The sequence below is a fragment of the Gymnoscopelus braueri genome, assembly GCF_963280865.1.
Source record: "Gymnoscopelus braueri genome assembly, chromosome: 23".
Lineage (NCBI taxonomy): Eukaryota > Metazoa > Chordata > Actinopteri > Myctophiformes > Myctophidae > Gymnoscopelus > Gymnoscopelus braueri.
Window position 1 is genome coordinate 30,828,298 of NC_137625.1, and position 17,482 is coordinate 30,845,779.

At 49.9% G+C, this 17,482-nt stretch overlaps 2 protein-coding genes across 2 annotated transcripts; both read left to right on the forward strand.

Moving 5' to 3' along the window:
• Positions 1 to 4,097: 4,097 nt before the first annotated feature.
• On the forward strand, positions 4,098 to 8,254 carry LOC308079628 (uncharacterized protein; the record flags this gene model as incomplete). The annotated part of the gene is made up of 7 exons (XM_080421181.1): positions 4,098 to 4,348; positions 6,248 to 6,542; positions 6,647 to 6,870; positions 6,973 to 7,136; positions 7,290 to 7,352; positions 7,461 to 8,103; positions 8,202 to 8,254. The coding sequence occupies 6 exons, from the start codon at positions 4,098 to 4,100 to the stop codon at positions 7,463 to 7,465; spliced, it is 1,002 nt and encodes a 333-aa protein (XP_080277307.1). The 3' UTR covers positions 7,466 to 8,103; positions 8,202 to 8,254.
• LOC308079629 (uncharacterized protein) lies at positions 7,545 to 13,265 on the forward strand (the record flags this gene model as incomplete). Its single annotated transcript, XM_080421182.1, has 12 exons — positions 7,545 to 7,581; positions 8,016 to 8,103; positions 8,202 to 8,302; positions 8,581 to 8,703; positions 8,811 to 9,094; positions 9,191 to 9,651; positions 9,829 to 10,141; positions 10,346 to 11,147; positions 11,273 to 11,832; positions 11,949 to 12,205; positions 12,368 to 12,613; positions 12,719 to 13,265. The coding sequence occupies 12 exons, from the start codon at positions 7,545 to 7,547 to the stop codon at positions 13,263 to 13,265; spliced, it is 3,819 nt and encodes a 1,272-aa protein (XP_080277308.1).
• Between the last annotated feature and the right edge of the window lie 4,217 nt (positions 13,266 to 17,482).

Genomic DNA, 17,482 nt, shown 5'->3' on the forward strand with positions numbered 1-17,482 from the left:
CCATTTCTTATGACGAATAGACCGATTATTGTGGGGGGGGATTTCAATTGTGAGTTGGGGGGAGGGGGGGACACAAGTGTGAGAAAGCTGGAGTCCATGCTTAGACTATTCAAGTTGGTGGATGGGGGGAGGGTTGTCGCCCCTCGAATGGATGGTCCCACATGGCGTAACTCACAGGGGGTGTCCAGGAGACTGGACTATATTTTGTTTTCGGAATCCTTGAGCCTGTTGTCGGGCAGGGTCCTTCCGACCTTTTTCTCCGACCATGATGGGGTGCTGTTCTGTGTCCGGGCTGATGGGCCGGTCTTTGGTCCGGGATACTGGAGGTTAAACTCCAGTGTCCTGGAACAGGATGAGTTCGTGGCCAGTTTTGTTGCTTTTTTCCGGGGCCTGGAAGGGATCAGGGAGCTTTGTTTGGGTGTGATTGACTGGTGGGAAGTAGCCAAGGAGCGGATCAGAGAGTTTACGGTTAGGTACTGTAGAAGGAAGGCGCGGGAGGCGAGGAGGGAGGTGTTTCGTCTTCAACGTCTTCTCGAGCTCGAGTACGCTTTCGGAAACGAAAGTGGCACTGTAGACCAGCGGGCTTGTGACTCCCTTAAAGCGAAGCTTAGGGTCGTCTATGAACGTAGGGCTCGTGGGTATCTGATGCGGACACGTCACGACTTCCTGGAGAAGGACGAGACGTGTTCCGCAGCCTTTTTCAGCTCTGTACGGGCGGCGAGGGTTAAACATGTACTCATGGGGGTTAGAGATGAGCAGGGTAGAGTTGTGACGGGGGTGGATGAGATGGTGCGTGTCGCCACTCACCACTACCGATCCGTTTTCGTTGAAAGAGAGATAGACGTAGGGGGAGGGGAGGTGATGTTGGATTTCCTAACCCGGCGGGTGCCGCTTGACATAGCGCAAGCTATGGAGGCCCCGCTCACTCTCGCAGAGCTTGAGAGTGCCCTTCGAAGAATGGCAAGGCGGAAGGTGCCTGGCATCGATGGGCTGCCGGCTGAGTTTTACCTCAAGTTTTGGGGGATACTTGGTCCGGTGGTTCTTGAGGTGTTATCCGAAGTACTCCGCACAGGGGTTATGGGAGGGTCTTTGGCTAAGGGGGTGATTTCACTTCTCTTTAAGAAGGGGGATGCCTCCGACTTGCGGAACTGGCGGCCATTGACCATGCTGTGTGTTGACTACAAACTACTAGCAAAGGTCCTTGCGGACAGGCTAGGCACAGCGCTCTCTTACGTCGTCCATGTGGATCAGACGTGTGGAGTGGCGGGGCGTTCCTTGAGGTGGAATCTCCTCCTCATCAGGGACGTCATCGCTTGGACGGAAGACAGGCACCTGCCACTAATGGTGGTTGGTCTCGACCAGGCAAAGGCGTTTGATAGGGTTCACTTGGGCTTTTTGTTTCGCGTTTTGGATAGGCTAGGGTTTGGTAGGGTTTTTGTTGGGTGGCTGCGTACATTGTACGCAGCAGCGGGGAGCACTGTTTCTGTTAATGGTAACCTTGGAGATTTCTTCAGGTTGCACGCAGGGGTGAGACAGGGGTGTCCGCTCTCGCCTCTTCTCTATATCCTTTATATGGAGCCCCTGGCTGAAGCCATTAGGGCTGACGCTGGTGTGTTAGGGATCCTGGTACCAGGCAGTGGAGGCCTGAGGGTCAAGCTTACCCAGTACGCAGATGACACCACCCTGCTACTGGAACGCGACGCTTGCTTAACCCGATCCTTGGAGATTTTCCAGGAATTTGGCCGGGCGTCTGGTGCAGATCTCAATCTCGCCAAGTCCTCGGTCAAGTTCTTTGGGCGCTGGAAAGGAAGGACGGAGGTACCAGGGGGGCTGTCTCTCTGCGAAGGGCCCCTGAGGATCTTGGGGGTTGACTTTGAGGCAGCCCAGAACGCCATGGCCAACTGGACCAGGCGGATGTTGGCAGTCCAGAGGAAGCTAGGTCTTTGGAAGACAAGGTCACTGACCATGATTGGGAAGGTCCTTGTTCTGAAGGTCGACGTGTTGCCGTCTCTCCTGTACTTGGCCTATGTGTACCCATTGCCGGCCAGCATGCGGAGGTCCCTCGTCCGTCTCATATTTGACTTCCTGTGGGGAGGTCGGTATGAGTACGTGGCGAGGGCCCGGATGCTGGCAGGCATTGGGGAGGGTGGGAGAGATGTGCCACACCTCCCGCTGAAACTGGACTGTATTTTCATTTCTTTTTTACTTAGGGAACTGGCCGCTCCGGTGGTTCATCCATCAGGCTATTTCATGCGTCTGTTCTTCACTAACCAGGCAAGGCCCCTGATGGTCTGGAACAACCTGACCCCCCGGGTGGAGCAACTACCGCCGCATTACCAACATGCGGCGAGGTGGCTACGGGCTCATCCTGTAGCCTTGGACCGGGCCATTGGCCTGGAGCAGAGGGTACTCTGGTCGGAGGTTAGGTCGGAGGTGGCGGAGCCTCCCGTGGTTGGCATCCCTGCTGCAGTGTGGTTGGGGGTGCAGCCGCGGGGCCTAGACAACAGGCTCAAGGATTTTAATTGGCTGGTACTGCACCGATGTCTGCCGGTGCGGGACAAAATGTACCGGCATGGCATCGCAAGGTCTCCTGGATGCCCCCGGGCGGCATGTGCGAGACAGTGAGGCACGTCATGTGGGACTGTCCTTTCGCAGGGGCGATGTGGGAGAGGGCAGGGGAATTGTTGAGGAGGGTAGATAGGGGTTTTGTGTTGGACTGGGGCAAGGTGGAGAGGGGTCTGGGGGCGGTGGTCAGGAGCAAGAGGGAGAGGTTCCTGATCATGCTGATCATGAGCCTATGTAAGAGGGGCCTGTGGCTAAGCAGGCAGGAGTGCGTGCAGCACAATAGGGACGGGGGGGTGGAAGAGGTGGTGAGGAGGGTGGAGGGAGACCTGGTTGGTCGAATTAAGTGGGAGGTGGAGAAGTGGGGGCATCATGCCGCTTTGGAAAGGTGGAAGGGTGGGCTGGGGCTGGTTTGAGAGCCAAGGGTTTTGGGGTTTTGGAAAAGAGGCATTTTTTTGATGTGATATGCATTTTTTGAAGGTTGTGGCATGGGGATTGATTATGTTTTGGGGTATAAGGAAAAGGTGAAAGAAAAGTAAAAAGTTTGTAATATAATGTAATATTTCTGAAGTTTAAAAAAAAAAAAAAAAAAAAAAAAAAATCTGTTCTTATCAGTTTAATATCTGATATGTCCCCTATATGGGGACTACATATTAAACGGATTTTTGAACTCGGGAGTTGAAACAGGGGCTTGCTCCGTTCACTCCGCGCATTGACCCGGCACTGCAGTGCCGCCGGGAACGGTGCACCTCCTATCGCCTTGTCGAAAGAACACGTGAGTAAATAACCACACTTTGCTCCTGGTATAGAGGTGGGTGACACATTGTTTTTCAAAGTGTTTCCAAAGTACAGGGTTCCACTTGCAAAAAACAATGCATGTACAAGTCAAAACGTAGCCATTTTCCTCCAACCCAACAATCAACAGCTAGCTATCATCAACGAGGTTCATAAAATGTGTGTACGTTAACATAGTAGTTTGTGGTTGAGCGTGTGTTGTATGAACCGTCGAGGCGACGTGTACGTGTGTGGGTCCTTGCCTCCACGCCACGCGATGGCGAGGCATACTTACCTGGCAGGGGAGACACCATGATCAGGAAGGTGGTTCACCCACGGCGAGGCTCAGCCATTGCACTCCGTGCTTTGCTGACCCGTGCGAATTCCCCAAATGTGGGAATCTCGACTGCATAATTTCTGGTAGTGGGGGACTGCGTTCGCGCTCTCCCCCGATGAAGTGTTGAAAATCAAATACCTGTGAGTGAGTTTTGCACAAGCTGTGGCCTTAACGTGTTGTTGTAGCTACTTTACAGAAGCCGACAACAGCATGAAACTGTGCTTCCACACAGACATTTTACAAGCATTTATATTCTGACGCACGTGTTTTATCGCGTATAAAACCGCAACCGTGTAAATCCAAGATGCTAAACTGAGACCTATATATCTGTGGTCAAGGCAGGGTGCTCCTGTGTCAGCTTCTGCTGCACATATACTAAAATTGGAACGATACAGAGAAGATTAGCATGGCCCCTGCGCAAAAGATGGGGGCCAATCTTCTCTGTTCCGCCGTCCCCCTTTTCGCGGCCCCCGGGGGCCGCGCGATCCGGCCCGGGGCTCCGATCCGCTCCCCGGGTTCCCCCGCCTCTGCCGAAACAGACCCCGTCCGCCTGGGCTCCCGGGAACCCCCCGAACCCAAAAAGGGCCCCAGGAGTGGAACCGAACTCCAGGCGACCCCGCTGGCGTGGGCGTGCCCTCCGCCGAGGGAGGCGCGCGAGGGCCGGGCTTATGCGAAGTAGCCATGCGGTCTCTCTCTCTGCTCTCGTCCGTGGTGCTGATGCTGCGCTCATCCATCCATCATCCATCCTCTGTGGTGCTGATGCTGCTCGCTCACTCACTCACTCACTCACTCACTCACTCACTCACTCGGAGTCGAGTGTGGGGGGCTTTTAACAAAATCACCCAATCAGTTCCTTCTTAAAATGTATTATTTATGTCATGTCAGTGTATTATCATGTGAATTTATTTTAAATTAACCAGTGAATATAGGCTCTTTTGTTAAAGTGTTAGTTATTGCTTTTCTGTAAATGACCTCTGCCTTAATTTTTCCTCATTGAATTTTTTCTCTGTAAAGCAATTTGAGCTGCATGCATGTCATGAAAGTGCTATATAAATAAAGTGTAATATTATTATTATAATTGTATGATTCGCTGGCTGTGAAAGTACGTGCAGTCTTCTGTCTGTCTGTCTGTCTGTCTGTCTGTCTGCTGGGGTGGGCGTTTCCACTCGCAGCATGTCCAAAGCAGGAGCCACCCCTCCCCCGTCACTCTGTCTGCTTCAGACTGCGTTCAGTGCGTTGAAGAGTAAACAGTGGAGACTACAGCAGATTTAAGGTAAATGAAACCTATGGAAAAGGGCTCTTTTTAACCACAGATGTCGAAAAAGAACGTGTCTAGCATTGTGTGTTTAATATGCATGTTTTTTCAGCGTTTTTTTGGGTCATATGCTGCAGAAAATAGCTGTTATAGTGATGTCTATCTGACGGTTTTTAACACATGTGTGTGTGTATTAGACGGATTTATCATGACAATGCAACCTTTTTATTCACCTGTGTGTTGTTATGTTAGTGAGCACATTGGATTAACAATTAAATCAGAAAGTGTTTTTATGTTAAGCTGTTTCCTGCATTGAAAGCAGGCTCCAAGCTTTGAAAACAGAGTCTCTCTTTAACCACACATCTGGAGGAAAAACTACAAAAAACATGTCTAGCATTGTGTGTTTAATCTGCATAAAACATCACAATGCAACGTTTTTGTTGTCCTGTCTCTTGTTATGTTAGTCAGCACATTGGATTAATGATTAAGTCGAAAAGTGGAAGTGGAAGTGAGAATTATGTACAACTGTGCCATGCAGCAGTGATGGAAAAAGTACTCAAATTCTTGACTTAAGTAAAAGTACCAATACTGCAATCTAAAAATACTCTGTAACAAGTAATAATCCAAAATAAAAAATGTACTTGAGTAACAATTAAATCAAAAGTACAAAAGTATTGGCATCAAAATGTACTTCAAGTACCAAAAGTAAAAGTACAAAATATTTGAAAATAGCCGATCTACAAGCTCACAACGCGACGTGTTGTGAGCTTGTAGATCTGCTATTTTCAAATAGCCTATGTATAAAATAGGGCTAAAGTGGTTAATGTATGTTTAATTATATAATAGTTTATATCTGAAAAGTAACTAGTAACTAAAGTTTTCAAATAATTCTAGTGGAGAAAATTGAATTGTGATTCAATCATGTATGCCACATTTTATTAGCCAGCAGTGTGTCTGAACTTCTTTTATGTACATTTGGTATGTACAAAATAGGACCTTACTTATACCCACAGTAGGCACAGTGTTCAAACCAGAGCATTTATATTTACATTGTTTTCTGACCGTGTTGAATGTATATTTGTCCCTGCTTTTACCTTAGTGTACCACTTGGTCCCTATATATATATTTATTTATATGTATATGTTGCCTGTACATTGTCATTGGTTGATAAACTCTGCATTATCTTAGGTATTGTCAATGTATAGATGGCTTCATGTTGTTTTTTATTATAGATTTTGCTTGGAAGTCATGCTTTTGATTTGACTGACCAATTGATGAAATCATTAAGGGCATCTGTTTTTGCTTTTGTTTCTACATAGCATGGACAGCACACCGGCCTTTCGCCTTACATCGTGGGGGGAGCTGGTCCTCCAGCTCACCCCAGAAGCGGAAAGGTTGAAGGTAGCCTTAGCACCTCCCTTCCGCGTGAAGAAGGTAGCTAGGGTTGAGAGTGATGCCCAGGAGAGGGTTCGAGAGGGAGGTGGAGACCCCGATGATGGCCAACTGGTCCTCAGTGAGAGTGTGGTCCAGTTTGGCAATTATCGGGGTCACACCTTCAAGTGGCTGCTGGAGAACGATGTGGGGTACACCATTAGTATCCTGGTGTCACATCAGGTCAGTCTCATCCTCTGTTCATATCACTGTGTTACTTCATGTCTTTGTAAACCTGTAGCATATTTTCCCTGACTGTCTTTGTTCTTATCAAAACATCTGTGCAGGGTGAGCGTGACGGTGGAGACAGCAGCAAGTCTCCTTGCATGGACAACAAGGACGCCCTGACCCGGTATGTACAGCGGTACCCCGCTGTGCAGAGAGCCATCAGTGCTCGCCGGGTCAGGGACGGCACAGCTTCGCGCCAGGAGGCTGATGCGAAGCTGGTGGGCTTCGGCCACCATGCCAAGTCCTCCTGCAAGGAGCTATATGACAGTGCTGACCGTAAGAGGTTAGTATTTTGTGAGGAGTTATAATAGTTGTTTTTTGCCTAATGCTTGTATATATTTGGTTGGTTGGTTAACTTTGTATGTTTTCCTTTTTTACCCCATAGCTACGTCCAGTCCATTAGGACGCTGTCGACCCGGACGAAGGGATCGAGTGTCGATGTACTGCAGAGGTACATAGCGCTTAGGGATCAGGAGAGGAGGGACTCGGCAGGGTCCTCCAGTCAGCCTCCTGACCCTAAGCGCCCACGGATGCCATCTCCAGGCTCTGGTAAACATGCACTTACCATACAAACATTTAATTATGTGGTGTGTAATAGATATTAAAGTGTCTGTCTGTCTGTCTGTCTGTCTGTCTGTCTGTCTGTCTGCCTGCCTGCCTGCCTGCCTCCCTCCCTGTCTCCTCGCCCGCCTGCCCATGTAGGTGTACCCTCCTCTGCTCCAGCCACCATCTCCACGCCAGCAGCCGTGGCCATGGACACTCAAGGTATAGCCAGGGAAATGTACTTAATGGCAGTCTACTCTCCACACTTACTTAACCACAATAGATGTAAACTGAAAAGTAACCGGTTGTGACTGTTCTGTTATTCATTAGCTTAAACTGGATAAGCTTTGAAGCAGTAAGTATCAAGCAAGTAAGGTAGGTAACAAAGCCCATCGATACATCCGATCTATGGCCATGTCGACCGCTGTAGAGATCACTGTAGTGCTTGCAAGTGATAGCTGTAGTGCTTGCATGTCTTTTACATAGCTTTTCGATCCACTAATAATCTGTATGTCTGTCTGTCTGTCTGTCTGTCTGTCTGTCTGTGTGTGTGTGTGTGTGTGTGTGTGTGTGTGTGTGTATGTATGTATGTATGTATGTATGTATGTATGTATGTATGTACGTACGTACGTACGTATGTATGTGTGTATGTGAATTAATAGCTGATTCAATTGTAGCTGTGCAACCTGTCTGTGCTTCCTGGGGCATTAATGCACTATACACAAACAGCTTTTCCATTGCTCATGGATCCACCTAGAATTTTAAACAGTAATAACCCTGTACCGATCACTTGACCCTCTGCTCACAGAGTAGAGCCGCTTTGCAGGGTTATGTGAAAAGTGCTAAACATATAAATGTTAATTCAAACGTTGATTGATCTCCCAGCTCCCTCCAATTGGCTGGACAGACAGCTCCCGTCCCGCCAGAAGCCCGGCCAGCCGTCTCCCCGCTTTGCGAGGACTGCTAGCCCAGCGTAAGTATTACATTTAATGTAGGTGTCAGTACCAGTACACACAGGAAGTAGAATAGCATTGCTTGATGTCTCGATGTATCTTCTAAATGTTGTCAAAGGCCTCTGGTTCCAAAGGTGGCGGCGTTGCTTGGTAAGCGGCACCTGACCACCCAGGACCTGCAGGCCAGGGTGAAGAAGCTGGTGAAGCCTGCAGTTCCAGGTAATCATCACTCTGTTCATCACTGTGATGACATTCATGTATCTCGCACTTCACACATGTGACAAACTGCTCTTTGGGTGGAACATTCACACTTGTACTCCGCTGAGCTGTGATCTAAGACAAACATGTTTCAATGGTCATTTCATGGAGAGCATTTAAATGTTTACTGCTATAACACCCTGGAAAGTGTGCCCTTATTCTCTTAATTTTATTTATCTCTTCATAATGTGTGTCAATGTGTGTCAATGTATGTCATCCCTAACCTGGTCGGTCAGCAGCAGCGCCTGTGCAGGGCACTGCTGCCCCGCTGACGGCGCCACCCGCATCATGGTGTGATCCAGCTATGCCATCACACCATGATGATGAGCTGTTCCTGGCAGCGTTGTCAGAGACGGAGCGCTGTAAGTACATCCCTGCCAAGGATGTTGAGAGTTCTTGTTTGTCGTCTTGAATTAGAAAATGTGTCATTTAGGTCCAAGTGATTGATTAGTTTTGCTTTAATGTGCAGCCATTGGAGCTGCAGTGCCTCTGCAGCCGCGTCCGGCTGCCCCCCTGCCGACACCAGAGGCAGCAGCTAGCCTGGCGCCACCAGCAGCGCCTGTGCAGGGCACTGCTGCCCCGCTGACGGCGCCACCAGCAGCGCCTGTGCAGGGCACTGCTGCCCCGCTGACAGCGCCACCAGCAGCGCCTGTGCAGGGCACTGCTGCCCCGCTGACAGCGCCACCAGCAGCGCCTGTGCAGCCCCCCTTGCCCCTGGTAGCCCCCCTGCAGCTGGCTGCCCCCACTGATGATGTGAGTATTCTTGTTGACACTAACACTCTATCTAATGGAACTACTGTTTCCTCATGACATTCCACGTAATAATGCAAATGTTTGCACCTTTTCCAGGTGGTTCTCCCACCTGGGTGGAAGAGGTCCCTGCCCAGGGAACTGCAGAAGTGGGTGGCACAGGTTGCTGTGTGCATGGAGCCTAGGGGGTTTGCTGTGAGGCCTTTGGTCACCAGCATGTGGCTTTATCCCCCTGGACCTCGGCCCACGTACACACAGCCACCCTCATCACCTGACGCCTTCTTCCAGAGTCGGCTGTTCCTCTGGATTCCCTTCCGCCTATGGGAATTCAAGCCGCTCTGTGCACAGCCCGATTGTCGACGTCTAAAGTCCAAGCTGACGTCATGCGGGCTGTACAAGACCGTCCGGAGGGTCTTGGACATCGACGGCTGGTACTATATGGCCACGGAGTACCTTGAATGCCGTCGGTGCAAGAAGAAGGTGTCAGCGTGGTCGCACGACGTGTTGGATGAGCTGGAACCAGCCCATCGGGAGCAGTTCCCTGCCATCCTGACATACCGGTTAGTGTTTTTATTTAATTGTCTATTGTTTTAATGAACCCTGTCAATTAGTTTATTATTTTATTTGAACCACAATCTTTTACCGATGCTGGTGGGTGGGTCACAGCCTCACCCTCTGACCTCTCTCTGTGTGTCTCTCTCTCTCTCCCTCCCTCCCTGTCTCCCTGTCTCCAACAGGCTGTCGTGCGACAAGAGGGTGTTCCGCTTGATGCAGGAGCGCACTTTGGGGAACAGTGCCTCCTGCCTGTACAAGCAGCTGTGCAAACAGCACCACCTCGCCTGGAGGGCACGGTCCATACACTACCTCTCCGTGTGCCGCAAGTTTCTGGCCAACTACACTGCGACACCCCCACCCCAAAGGGTGCCAGTGCCCACTCCAAAATGGCTGTTGACAGTATATGCCCAGGACGTACTGTCACGGCTTGAGGAGATGAAGGCCAAGGTCACCTCAGTGTATGGGTCCATCTTGAAGATGGACTCAACCAAGAAGGTAAGCATTTCACTTTCAAATATTGTAATAAATCATGTGTTTGGTATATTTGGTGGTTTTCACTGTAAAAAGACATCATTTTGAGCCCCTAATTTCTACAGTAAAAAATAACATTGAATAGAACATTGAATTGAAGAATAGTTTCCATTGATGTATTGTACTTACCATGTTGTCAGCAGCTTATAATTGTGTGTGCACTTTCAGGTGACCAAGAAGCTTGCGGGCAACGCTGCACAGACCGCGGCATGGGCAACCAACGTCGGCAACGAGTTGGGGCAGGTCCTTATCTCCGTGCTGACCGGAGATGAGGGTAAGGGCCTGCTGCCCATGGCCGCGGGGTTGGTGCAGCGTTACGCCAACGCCGGAGAGGACCCTCCCCAGCTCCTCTACGTGGACCGGGACTGCTGTTCCTCCGTGGTTGGGGGAAGGTCCAAGACCGCAAACATGTTTCCCGAGTGGGAGCAGCTGGTGGTTCGACTGGATGTGTGGCACTTCATGCGCCGTTTTGCGCTGGGTGTCACCTCAGAGAGCCACCAGCTGTATGGCCTGTTCATGGGGCGGCTATCCCACTGCATTTTCGCGTGGGATGCAGGGGATGTCGCCCTGCTAGAACAGGCCAAGCGGTCGGAGCTGGTGGAGAGGCAGCGGTTGGTGCTGTCCGATGCCGAGGTCTCCAGCCACCTCACTCCCAAGGAGATGGCACGGCACTGTCGTCGCCACACGCGTGGGACACAGGAGACCGTGCGTCTCTTTGAGGAGTTGCTGGAGACCTTCGACAAGGCGACAGACACCATGGGCATCCCGCTGCTGGACCGTGCCAAAGTCCAGGAAATATGGCAGTCTCAGAAACGCCATGTAGAGTGCATCCAGGACCCTGTCGAGGTGCCACTCTACAGGAAGACGGGCGAGTTGACCAAGGGGGGAGTCGTGCTGCCCGTCTTCCGCTGCGCGCGCGGGACAACATCTCTGGAGTCATTTCACCTTCACCTCAACCGCTTTGTCCCTGGTGAGGATCTAGTGCAAGAGAGAGTGGGGAAGGGATGTGTGTGTGTGTGTGTGTGTGTGTGTGTGTGTGTGTGTGTGTGTCTGTCTGTCTTACACTGTTTTTCTCTCACACCTGTCATGTTTTAGGTACTAGTGCAAACGCATTGCACTTTCAGGCGTACCTGATAGAGGGGTTGACACGGTGGAATGACGACCGCGCGGCAGCAGCCTTGGACATGGCTGGCGTTTCTGAGATCTGCTACAGTGGCCAGATGCAGCACTTCCACAACCAGTTGAGTCAGGAGGTCCTGGGACTCAAGCTGGAAGTGGACTACCCTCTGCCTGGTGAGTTTACAGGTGAACTCATAGGGCTGGAGTACCTGTTCTCCCAGACAGAGGCAGTGCTGCCTACGGACGTCGGCAGGGATCCTGATGCTCCGGATGGGATCGGCGACGAGGAGTATGAGGTGGAGGACGAGGGCTTTGAGGACGCCGTGGACGACGACCCCACACTGTCCATCTACAGCCTGGAGGACACGCTGCCACCCATTGTCCTCCAGGCAGCTCCGTCTTCCACCTCTGAAGAACCAGCGCCGACCCAATCGGATCCCACCGACGTGCCGTGGTCTGGGCTAGCCGAGCAGAGGACCGTCCCTGACAGCCAGGCCGCTCCCCAGGAAGAAAGCACACCCGGGGAGCAGGACGACGTAAGTACACTGCATCATAATTGATGAGTAGAAACAGGCCAACTTGTGGTGCATCTTAACAATTGTAATATTACCTTTCTTAAAAGTTTCCTTTTTTTCTTTTTTTGTTTGTTTAGGATGCCATGGGACCTGATGGTGCCTTAGGTTACCAGCACGTCGTCCGCCTGGCTAACAGTCTGGTGGAGCTACGCCACCATTCCTATGTGACGCGGGCACAGGAGGAGAAGATAATCGCCCTCTGGGAGAAACTTCCAGAGGGTGACAAGACACCAGTCTCCTACCCCCCGCGTCACAAGGAAAGACTGAGCCAGGGACGGTTCAAGAGCAAGCCTTCAAAGACGTCTGTCATTCCTGGGACAGACAGTCTGAAGCGGTAAGCTGTTGGCATATAGTGCCTATGTATTCACGCTGTGTATCTAATCTTTTCCTGCTGACCAAATATTATTTGAGATAATGTCAACTCAAACATAACAACTCTTAGTATTATAACTGTATTGTCATTAATTGTACTGTTTTTTTTTTTTTTTTTTTACAGTGCCATGCTCGGCTCTGGGAGTGCAGCTCAATGGCCCAGCTGCAGCCGCCTTGTTGAGGCCATGTGCATTGAGCTGAGCCGCATTCACCCTGCCGGCAGGACTGTTGCCGGTGTAAAGGTGAGGCGGTGGGGTTTGGTCAAGAGGGACTACGACAACATCAGGGACATCGTCTTGGCCAACCCCACTCTCAAGGCCCAGACCAGAATCCAGCTGTTTCAGCTCAGCGAGTTGACACTGGGCCAGTGGTGAGTTCTAACACATTATTTTATTCTAATAAAACTGCTCAAAGAAGGTAGTAATAATTCCTGTCCATACGCAGAGGACTGATGGTCTTTGCCTTGCCCCTGCAGGTTCAAAGTTAGGGAGAAGAGACAGGAGCAGGAGGTCATTCACCTGACTGTGGACCGGCCCAGTGTCTCAGCCATAGCCTCAGAGCCTCTGGCGGCCGCTCTGAGGAAGCCTTCACAGCCGCCGGAACACCTGCACCGACCAATGCCGGCCCTCGCCCTCCCTCCAGTCACCATCCGCCAGCTCCTCGACACTCCCCTTGTGCTGCCTGTTACAATGCCTCCTCCTCCTCCTCTCCAGCCAGGAGTCCCGCCCACTGATCCCCAGCCCCCTGTGCCGTTTCTCCCTGACCCAGACATGGCGCGGACCTCGACATGGCGCCTAAAGAAGAAGGCGGCTGCAGCAGCAGCCCAAGGGATTCCTCTACAGACCCCCCTAAAAAGCCGTGGACTTTCCTGCTCACAGTGTGGCCAACCGAAGACAAAAGCGTTTGGCCACAGCCAATCCAAACTGTGTGGCAAGAAAGTACATTTCTGCTCTAAGGCGGCGGGCAGGTCTGTAGAGGAGTGGCTGGCGGAGATGAGGAGAGGTGGGGGTGAGGTGCCATGAGCACCACACAGGTCACAGTGGGTTTTTCAGAATACTGTTGGGATTTAGGAGACATGTAGTCTTAGTCATTAGTTTTTAAGAAACCAGGTTCAATGCATAGGACTTTGACTATGAAATGTGCCATGCAAAGCCTTAAACTGTTATTGAAGACTTCCACCCCATACTTGCACACACGAAGACTACCCAACAACTCTGACAAACATGTCTACATTAGTGGCTGTGACTCTGGGTTTGCTAATCTCCTGGCCAGACATCTGGACCAGCTGGGTTACTGTGTGATCGCAGGCTGTTACACTGAGAAGGGAGACAATGAGTTGAGGAAGGTCTGCTCAGACAGACAGGCTGACGGCCGTCCACCTGGACGTCACCAAGCCCGAGTGTCCTTAAGGCAACGGCTGATATTAAGACTTTAGTTGGCGAGAAGGGGCTGTGGGCTGTTGTGGACAATGCAGGCGTGTCTGTGCCAACTGCTCCCACTGACTGGCCTATTATAACCTATTAACGTCATAGTAAGTCACACCCTTAAGGGATAAATAACCAAGTGCTGGGGCCGCTGACAAATACAAAACCAGACATTTGTGTGAGCATGCCACTTAGCCAGTCAACAGTACAGTGCAAAACACTACTTAGTTATTAGTCCATGCTAATCTAACCATTCATTTGGACAGTATTCTTTCACAACAGGAAAATCATGTCAATATGTACTACAACATGCATTGTGATTCATCACAAATAGCAATACATACATAGAGGACTACTAGTCCATGATAGAAGTCAATCCGAACGGGGTCATACATGTAACACTGAGCATTCTGGAAAATGCACAGATTGGAGTTACAAAATGTTCGCTCTAAAAGAGTATATATTCAAAGATTTGCACATATTTTCAAGATTTTTCAAAAAAGCAGATCACAATGTTCCCCTCTTTCTCAGACGCAAAATGTCTGTATTCCCATTAAGACCTGGAACGCTTTTGTGTCAATTTAGGATTTGAGCTAAAAAGAATTATTTTACACTTTGCCTATTCCAAAATAGCAGATCTACAAGCTCATAGCACGGCACAGAGTGCCGCGCTACGAGCTTGTAGATCTGCTATTTTGGAATAGGCAAAGTGTAAAATAATTCTTTTTAGCTCAAATCCTAAATTGACACAAAAGCGTTCCAGGTCTTAATGGGAATACAGACATTTTGCGTCTGAGAAAGAGGGGAACATTGTGATCTGCTTTTTTCTCTGCTGTTGATCTGCTATTTTCACAATATGTATCAGAATAAACATATGAATACACTCTGTGAGCAAAGCTGTGTGTCTACCTCCTTTCCGTTATTAATATATCATATCACTCTATTACAATAGAGTGGGAAAACATGAGGGGAACAAGAAAGAAAGAAAGAAAGGGCTACATTTGATATAATTTTTTCTTCTACATTTGCTATTATTATTTCTTCTACACTACACTGTAGTTTTAGTGAAATTGTTAATTGTGAACATACAACAGGACACAGGTGATACAGTCAGCAGGGCATTGCAGGGATTTGCACCCTGTATCCAGCAGAAGCTAGAAGTACTGTACTACCAATGCCTTTTAGCTTTGTAAAACCATGTCTTTACTTGCACGTGATTACACTACATTACAGGTTGTTTACACACCAGATCACTATGCACTAGCCTATGGGGTTCATTTGGTTATCAATACAGTGAGTTAGCCTACATAGAGCCAATAATGTTCAAAAGAAACATTTTAATTATACAAAAATATATAAAAAACGTTTTCATGCTCTAAGCTGTCTAAGGTCAACTAATTTTTATGCTCTATGGGTCTTTACAATTAATAGTTTGACTTGCTGTTCAATAAGCTACTACATCCATGAGTCTAACCAAGGCATTGTGCTGTTGGAATTGTGATTAATAAAGCAGTAAAACCTCAAAGCACAGTCACATAGACAACATGCTTATAAACTTCACAGACCTGGCAACACTGGTCCCACTCAAAAGAAGCAGTTATAAGGGCACATGAGTTACATGAGCCCTTCAAACTTATATATGTGTGTTTGAAAATAGCCAAACTACAAGCTGACAAACACAACTTTCATTGTTTGCAAGCAACTTTACAGGGAAAAAAATTGCCTGAAAAAAAGGGGATCAGCGCCAACAGAACCTGGCAACACTGGGGAAAATGGCAGACAGTGAATCAAGAAGAATAACAACACAGAAGATCACCTAGAACTATGGTAAATATGTCCCCAACAATATTCAAACTAAAGTCGGACCTTTATCTAAATTAGCTTCATATTTAGAGGACACTAACAATTTTTTAGATACGTTCTGTAATGTATTATAATTAATTTTAAGTTGACTTTTCAATGCTTTTTCCAATAGTTCCAATAATAACACAGAATATCACCTAGAACTATGCTAAATATGTCCCCAAAAATATTAAAACTAAAGTCGGACCTTTATCTAAATTAGCTTTATATTTATAGGACAATAACAATGTTTTAGATACATTCTGTAATGTATTATAATTCATTTTAAGTTGATGTATCGTTCCAATTTTCTGCAGTGCCTGTAAAAAAAACAATGGCCGCTGTTCAGAAATTTTCAGAGCTCACAGGAGGCGGGTCAAAGCTCACCCAGCCAACCGAAGGCTCCACAGCCAAGTGGAACAAGTGGCACAGGCCAATGGCGCACTACCTAGCACACCCACCCCAAGTGGAACAAGTGGCACAGGCCAATGGCGCACTAGCTAGCACAATGAACACTCCCACCCCAAGTGGAACACTGGAACACTGGAACAGAGAAGATCTGGCTCCACTAGGCGCAAGGATGACACGCAAATTCGTGAAGCGTTCCTCATTTTTAACTATTTTGAGGAAATAGAGAAAAAAAAAAAATATTTTAGATTTTTTAAAATTATTTTTAGACATTTTTTAATGCTTCAAAGTCCCCCCAAGTGGCCCCCCAAGGTGATAGGCCACGCCCATAGCTCCAAACCACGCCCCCATGGTGATAGGCCACGCCCCCAGCTTCAAACCACACCCCCCTCGCCGATAGAGGACAAGCACACGGCTTTAAACCACAATCCAAGGTGATAGGCCACGCCCCCAGGCCGATAAGCCACGCCCACAGCTCCAAACCACGCCCCCATGGTGATAGGCCACGCCCCCAGCTTCAAACCACACCCCCCTCGCCGATAGAGGACGAGCACACGGCTTTAAACCCCAATCCAAGGTGATAGGCCACGCCCCCAGGCCGATAGGCCACGCCCACAGCTCCAAAACATGCCCCCATGGTGTTAGGCCACGCCCCCAGCTTCAAACCACACCCCCCTCGCCGATAGAGGACAAGCACACGGCTTAAAACCCCAATCCAAGGTGATAGGCCACGCCCCCAGGCCGATAAGCCACGCCCACAGCTCCAAAACACGCCCCCATGGTGATAGGCCACGCCCCCAGCTTCAAACCACACCCCCCTCGCCGATAGAGGACGAGCACACGGCTTTAAACCACAATCCAAGGTGATAGGCCACGCCCCCAGGCCGATAGGCCACGCCCACAGCTCCAAAACACGCCCCCATGGTGATAGGCCACGCCCCCAGCTTCAAACCACACCCCCCTCGCCGATAGAGGACAAGCACACGGCTTAAAACCCCAATCCAAGGTGATAGGCCACGCCCCCAGGCCGACAGGCCACGCCCACAGCTCCAAAACACGCCCCCATGGTGATAGGCCACGCCCCCAGCTTCAAACCACACCCCCCTCGCCGATAGAGGACAAGCACACGGCTTAAAACCCCAATCCAAGGTGATAGGCCACGCCCCCAGGCCGATAGGCCACGCCCACAGCTCCAAAACACGCCCCCATGGTGATAGGCCACGCCCCCAGCTTCAAACCACACCCCCCTCGCCGATAGAGGACAAGCACACGGCTTAAAACCCCAATCCAAGGTGATAGGCCACGCCCCCAGGCCGACAGGCCACGCCCACAGCTCCAAAACACGCCCCCATGGTGATAGGCCACGCCCCCCGCTTCAAACCACACCCCCCTCGCCGATAGAGGACAAGCACACGGCTTAAAACCCCAATCCAAGGTGATAGGCCACGCCCCCAAGCCGACAGGCCACGCCCACAGCTCCAAACCACCCCCCCCCCCCCCCCCCCCGGGTGATAGGACACGCCCACAGCTCCAAACCACTCCCTCCTCACCGATAGGCCACGCCC